The 6898-nt window shown below is 49.9% G+C and overlaps 2 protein-coding genes and 2 non-coding genes across 4 annotated transcripts; 2 read left to right on the forward strand and 2 right to left on the reverse strand.

Moving 5' to 3' along the window:
- The first annotated feature begins 69 nt into the window (after positions 1 to 69).
- Positions 70 to 2078, forward strand: RPS2 (ribosomal protein S2). The gene is made up of 7 exons (XM_066382915.1): positions 70 to 278; positions 364 to 453; positions 744 to 851; positions 1107 to 1280; positions 1362 to 1521; positions 1798 to 1889; positions 1972 to 2078. The coding sequence occupies exons 1-7, from the start codon at positions 102 to 104 to the stop codon at positions 2050 to 2052; spliced, it is 882 nt and encodes a 293-aa protein (XP_066239012.1). The 5' UTR covers positions 70 to 101; the 3' UTR covers positions 2053 to 2078.
- Positions 907 to 1040, forward strand: LOC136404680 (small nucleolar RNA SNORA64/SNORA10 family). The gene has a single exon (XR_010751393.1). It is a non-coding gene; the product is annotated as a small nucleolar RNA SNORA64/SNORA10 family (small nucleolar RNA).
- Positions 2079 to 2187: 109 nt separating the features above from the next.
- On the reverse strand, positions 2188 to 4502 carry NDUFB10 (NADH:ubiquinone oxidoreductase subunit B10). The gene is made up of 4 exons (XM_066382916.1): positions 4230 to 4502; positions 2926 to 3064; positions 2618 to 2757; positions 2188 to 2350 (listed from the first exon to the last, which is right to left on the reverse strand). The coding sequence occupies exons 1-4, from the start codon at positions 4375 to 4377 to the stop codon at positions 2241 to 2243; spliced, it is 537 nt and encodes a 178-aa protein (XP_066239013.1). The 5' UTR covers positions 4378 to 4502; the 3' UTR covers positions 2188 to 2240.
- Positions 4503 to 6257: 1755 nt separating this feature from the next.
- Positions 6258 to 6364, reverse strand: LOC136404597 (U6 spliceosomal RNA). Its single transcript, XR_010751319.1, has one exon. It is a non-coding gene; the product is annotated as a U6 spliceosomal RNA (small nuclear RNA).
- Between the last annotated feature and the right edge of the window lie 534 nt (positions 6365 to 6898).

The following is a 6898-nucleotide window of genomic DNA, read 5'->3' on the forward strand; positions in this document are numbered from 1 at the left end:
ACCCGGGCTGGATCGTAGTGTCAGGCGGGAGCCCCAACCCAGACGACCGCGAATGCCAGGGCCTCACTGGTTGGCTGTTTTTTTGTCGCTTCCTTTAGCAAATGGCGGATGACGCCGGTGCTGCGGGAGGGCCCGGAGGCCCGGGGGGCCCTGGAATGGGAAGCCGCGGCGGCTTCCGTGGAGGATTTGGCAGCGGCATCCGGGGTCGGGGTCGCGGCCGGGGTCGAGGCCGGGGCCGAGGCCGCGGGGCTCGCGGAGGCAAGGCGGAGGACAAGGAGGTAGGTCCGGGTTATGCGCGCGCGAGACGGGCCGTGTACGGCACGCGGCAGTCTGTTCTTGTCATCGGGACCATTTTTTCTCCAGTGGATTCCGGTCACCAAGCTGGGGCGCCTGGTCAAGGACATGAAGATCAAGTCTCTGGAGGAGATCTATCTCTTCTCCCTGCCTATCAAGGTAACGCGTGGACCCTTTTTCCTTGGTGCAGCCTTGGGGAGTCCCATTAGGCCTGAGGTGGAGGAATGAGATTTATTTCAGGGCAGTTGAGGGGCCCCCTGCTTTATATTTGAGAGGTGTGGCTGTGAGTGTCCTGTCTCTAACGTTGGGTTATCAACTTGGAGAGGAAACCAGATTGGACAACCAACCAGAATACCACCAGACCTGCATACCATGTGGTTTTCCAGTGAGGAATGTTCATAGGTGATGTTGATTTGAAATATTTTAGTCACAAACCTCACTTCTTGCAGGAGTCGGAGATTATTGACTTTTTCTTGGGGGCATCCCTTAAGGACGAAGTTTTGAAGATTATGCCTGTGCAAAAGCAGACACGCGCTGGCCAGAGGACCCGGTTCAAGGTATCTTAGTCATCTTGTGTCTTCCTGTTTTGTCTCTGCCAGAGGGTTTTGTGTGACTCTCTCAGCTCTGCATAGTTACACTGGTCTGCACATGTGTGACTTTCGTAATGGGGAGAGAGAGAAAGGACCTCCTCAGGACATCAGGCTGGCCTCACAGTGGCCACTCTTTCCTTGAGGGGTGCAACAGGCACTGGGTAGTGGTTACTGCTGGCTGTGCAGGGCAGTAGACCACCAGTCACTTAAGTCTCTTTACAGGCATTTGTTGCCATTGGAGACTACAATGGACATGTTGGTCTGGGTGTTAAGTGCTCAAAAGAAGTAGCCACTGCAATCCGTGGGGCCATTATCCTGGCCAAGCTCTCTATTGTTCCTGTTCGGCGAGGCTACTGGGGGAACAAGATCGGCAAGCCCCACACTGTCCCTTGCAAGGTAAGCTGGATGGTAGTAATTGGTGGGACCTTCAGTGGCAGGTTCCCTCCTGCACGTGTTCTGACCCCTCAACTCTTCCAGGTGACAGGCCGCTGTGGCTCTGTGCTGGTGCGCCTCATCCCTGCCCCCAGAGGCACTGGCATTGTGTCTGCCCCTGTGCCCAAGAAATTGCTGATGATGGCTGGTATTGACGACTGCTATACCTCGGCTAGGGGCTGCACTGCTACCCTGGGCAACTTTGGTAGGTGGCCTGCACATGAGCTATGATAGCCTCTCCGCTCTGCTTAATCAGTCTGGGTGTGATTGGTGGCGCATTTTCAGAGAGCAGAAAGGCCTAAGTGCACAGGAGATTAGCCAAGGTGGCTTCTCCTCCTAGGAGTATTATTCTGTTACTTGTTTCCACTAGAGTATATTCTAGGAGAGCATGGATTATGTCTTTTGTTTACTAACATATTGTTATAGTATGAATGCACCGGACAGTTTGGGTAAATCCACCAAATGCTTTTCACTTTTCTAGCCAAGGCCACCTTTGATGCCATCTCCAAGACCTATAGCTATCTCACCCCTGACCTCTGGAAGGAGACTGTGTTCACTAAGTCTCCCTATCAGGTACTGCCCACCCACCACCTTGTTAATTTAATGCAAGTTCATTGTGTCTGGCTACAGCTAAAAGCCTTGTCTGTCTTTCTAGGAATTCACTGACCATCTTGTAAAGACCCACACCCGAGTTTCTGTGCAGAGGACCCAGGCTCCTGCTGTGGCCACCACATGATTTTATATAAGGAAAATAAAGTGAATTATGCCTGTTAATAGTTGTTTTCTCTCTGTTGGTTGAAATTGTGAATAGGTGGGCACAACAGGGGCTCATGAATCTGTCAAGGGTGAAGGCTGAAAGTGACAAGAGAAACAGGTTTCATTACTCTTTTATTTTAGCAACGGTGGCAGTCATGTGAGAGGGACTCAGGAAGCAGCAGCAGCAGCCTCTTTAGCAGCTTTTCTCTCTGCAAGCATCCTCTGCTTCTGTTTTGCCAGGCACTTCCTGGCAGAATAATGGGCTCCTAAGTCGTGATCTAAGAGAGATGGGGGAAGGGAGTCATGAGCCACGAAAGTAAGCAGCCAAGAAGGCTACTGAGCAGAAAAGCAATCTGAAGAACAGTGATAATTATTACACTCTGCAAGGCTGACTGAATCAGCCTTTGGGAAATGTTTGTAGAAATCACAGGTACATAGATTTCAGAACCACTGTTCTGGCAACTTTCAGCCCACAGCAGTGGACACTGGAATAGAGGGTTGGGGACTTTGGCTAGCAAGAGGGGTCAGGCTGGGATGAAACTCACAACGGTCCTGGTAGGCCTTGGCCACCTGCGCGAACTGCTCCACCTCCTTGGCACAATTCTGCTGGTAGCTTTCACCTTCCCTCTGCTGACAGGCCTTCAGCCTTTCCTGGATGATGTTGACGATTTCTTGATCAACTTTGCTGAAAGAAAAAAGGAAAGTCTACAAAGACTGAAAGATGTGGAACCCTTCTACCCCAAGATCTTAGCTGATCACCATCCTGTGCCCCACCTCCCTCAGGGCATGAGGGCCTAGTATGGGATAGCTGCTGTGCAGGACTCAGGATTTCCTGGTCAAGGGCAGGACATACTAGTCTCTTCTCCATTGCATTTCTGCTTCAAACATGCATAAGACATCCTTTTCTTTGCACTCCGTAATGTCGGGCACCCGGCGGAACTCCCGGTGGTAGTAGTAATACTTGTTCTTTGCGTGCTGCTGCTCTATGAACTCTGCAGAGAGAAAACCCCAGATTCAAAGTCTCCATTGGTTTGGACAGAACACAGTTTAGATGAGCTCTTAGCTTTATTTCTCATAAGCCATGCCATGGGAGGGGCAGATTTCCCATATGTTCCCAGTTTTTACAAGACAGTCCTGGGGAGGACTGGGCTACGAATGTCCAGGGTTATGGAGAGGGCAGATCCTGATTAAGACTGGAATGAGGCACAGAGGGAAGGCAAGATTCAGAATCCAGGGTGTCCCATACCCTGCTATACACTCCACTTGCCGACCAACCCCCATCACAGGGGTCCTACTGTGTAGGCCGAGGCTCTGATGGAGCCACCAGCATGGTGGTGTAGTCCCATTTCTGCCACTGCTGACCTTGCCTAAACTCCACTGGGAAAGCAAGTTGGACCCAGTGAAATCTAGACTTGTGAAACACTTTCTAAGAAATTCCAGCAAAAAGGAGTGGGTCCACTGCAGTGCCTTTTCCAGACTGGGAGTCGGGTTCGCTGACTTGACCCTAAGAGTCATGGCAGTATGCCATGCATCCCAAATGTTGGGTAAATTAATAAAATTAGTTAAATACATGGATGGATCGCCTGGCACTAGTGGCTGAGGGCAGAGGAAGTTCTTGCTGCTGCCCTACGCGGCTGGCTGCAACAAAATGCTGTTTTAAACCTTCCCCCTGGTTCGGACCCGTGGTGGGGGAATTGGGACAGCAGCACGTATAGGTTGAGGGGTTAGCCATCACCTGACCACCCCGGTCATTTTTGCAGGCATGCACAGTGAGCGGAGAACCCCTCCATTTCAACACCTGTTTGCTGACGCCTACTGTGTACAACGCAGGATGCAAGGCGTGCAGGGAGCCTGGGGTCTAACTCCCAGTGCACAGATGACTGCGATAGACAAACAACCCCTAATATTTGGGCGAGGTGGGAGACAGGAGTGCGTGGAGAGTCACCCAAGCGGCGGGGCCGGGGAGCACTGAAGGGTCCTGGTACAAGAGGGGAGCGCCCCCCGAAGCAAGGCCTGAGATCAGTGGGGGGTCCAAGTAGGCGACAAGGCTCGCAAATGTCCAGGTTGCGGCCGGGGATAGTCACGAGGGCGAGGAGCGGGGTGTCCAGGCTGGGTCACGGGAGCCCCGGGGAGCGGCGAGGCCGAGTGAAACCGTACCTCTCACAAGGGTCACAGGTCGGTCCACGAGGAGGTCGAAGGCCTTCGTTAAGTAGGTGATGGGGTTGGGCAGAGAGGTCTGCGGCGAGGGCGCCGGCGTGCGGCGCGGGGGCACGGGGTACACGTCCTTGTCCCAGCTGTCGGGCATGCCGGCGGCTTACGGCGGGATCAAGCTCAGACGCGCTGTCCCTACCTCCGTGTCCGCCCCGTGGCCTAGTTCGCCCCCAGCAGAGGACGCCCAAAGGCGGTTGCGGCTGCGTAGGATTGGCGGCGCCCGCAAGGCACCATGGGACTTGTTCTCCCGACACGCCCACGTGTGGGCTGGGACAACGTCTCACAGCCTGGGCGCCCTCTCGTGGTACCGAAGCGTCATTACACATATGGCCTCACCCCCTGGGTCTCAATAGAGCGTCCCTGCTCACATTCTAAAAGGTGAGGTGACCAACTTTTTTACAATGAAAAGGACAAAAATAAATGGAAGAAAACAATATTGTAAATAAAAGAAACATTTTATTCATTGCAACAATAATACACTATAATATGATAAATGCATAATAAAAACATTTGTAGTATTTTATATTGTAATTATGCTTATATGCCTATTAATTTTTAATAATAATTGTAAAAAAAAGTACTCATTTAGTAAAACTAAATATCAAACAAAACCACTAATTTGGAGTGATATTTGGGTGTATTTATCATTTTCTAATTTAAAAACGTGTTTTATGCAACTATTTAATCAAAATGCGTTATTAATAGATATGGTTTGAGGTTAGATTTCCACATTAAAACTCGAATTTCGGGAAAATACTGGTAAATAAAATTATATACGTATGTGGAAATTATTAAATAGATAATGAATTAATAAAACATGAATTGTGCTTACCTGTCTATGATTGAATATTCACTGAGAAAGAAATAATCGTGAGTCTACAATGTCATATGTGCTGTGTCATGTTTCAGTAAGAAGTACACAAAGCTATTTGCGCGCTCGGTATATCGTGTGCTCTTTCAAGGTCTCCTGTGCGGAGCACATGCGTCTCATAATTGCGTCTCGCCGCACTGTACTGATCCTTGACGAATCGTCATGTCAAATACAAATACGTCACATCACGTGCGATGGATCGACTTTGCGTCCATCGAATATGGACATTTATAGATTAGTCTTCCAATATCAAAAAGGGAGACATGTAGGAGGACACTTCGAGGAAGGATGGAACTTACAAAAGAAGGACTGTCCTCCCTAAAGGAGGACGATTGGTCACCTTATAAAGGGGACTGACACAGGAACAAGAGAGCTATTAAGTTCTGTGGGAGTTCAGGCCCATGCCAATGCAGCAAGGAACAAGATGAACACAGCTGGCTCTTCTGAAGAACTCAGGATGGTAGAGCAAACACATAACACCACAAACTCAACAAATTAACACCAACTACTCTTCCAGTACACTATCTTGGATTGCCCATTCCCTACAGCCCTCTCTGGGCTCCACTGTGCCTGCCAGTGGGCTTGGGGGGCCTGCCTGGGGCAGAACAAGAGGCAGGCTTGACCCTTGGAGCCCCCACTAACAAGGAGAGATGACTTCTGTGCTGGGTGCAGGGTGCTCTGGCCTGGTTCTGATGGTCTCTCATCCTGGCCCTGAGTGAGTGCTGTTGTGCCCCTGCGGCACCTTCACTGACCAGGACCCTGCTGGCTGACCTCTCTGATCTCCACACCTGCCATTGTTGCAGGAATCAAAGGAGGATAAGACACTCAGACAAGAAGGAAGAAAGGTTTATTAGCCGGCAGAGTAGCATGACCCCAAAAGAGGCAACAAAACACGTGCTCTCTGAAGTTAGATTTCTTACATCTTTTTTTTTTTTTTAATTCATTTTAGAGAGGAGAGAGAAAGGGAGAGAGGGAGGGGGGGAGAGAGAGGAGTAAGAGACAGAGAGAGAAGGTGGGGTGGGGAAGAGCTGGAAGCATCAACTCCCATATGTGCCTTGACCAGGCAAGCCTAGGGTTTGTTTTTTTGTTGTTGTTGTTTTTTTTTAAATATGGAACGCTTCACGAATTTGCGTGTCATCCTTGCGCAGGGGCCATGCTAATCTTCTCTGTATCGTTCCAATTTTAGTATATGTGCTGCCGAAGCGAGCACAAGCCTAGGGTTTCGAACCAGTGACCTCAGCATTTCCAGGTCGACGCTTTATCCACTGCACCACCACAGGTCAGGCTAGATTTCTTACATCTTATACACCTTTACAGCTTTAGCTTTCACGTGACAAATGCCTGATTTCTATGACTTCTTTGTTTGCAGGCCTATGTGACTTTCGTGTCTCCGGGAGGGGGGATGGGAGGAGGTAAGAGAGGAGGCTGGAGGGTCTGTCCTTGCCTTATTACTTATTCTTCTCTCTGGAGCTGCAAGTTCATTTTAAGGAACTGTTAACAAGCAAGGTCCATAGCTGTGTTTTATTATTTTTCAAACTTCTGTCTGCCCTTGCTCCGTCATCCTGAACACTGAGGTCACAGGCTGGAACGTAAGACCCCAGACATTGCAGGCCCTCCTCTCCTCTGCACTATTCTGGTTTCTACTCCTTCAGCATGGCCTCTGGACCAGAAACACAGAGCCATCAACTCTTTGGACACACAGAATCTGGAAACACAGAAATGTCAACTCTTCAAATCATATAAA

Source organism: Saccopteryx leptura, chromosome 4 (genome assembly GCF_036850995.1).
Source record: "Saccopteryx leptura isolate mSacLep1 chromosome 4, mSacLep1_pri_phased_curated, whole genome shotgun sequence".
NCBI lineage: Eukaryota > Metazoa > Chordata > Mammalia > Chiroptera > Emballonuridae > Saccopteryx > Saccopteryx leptura.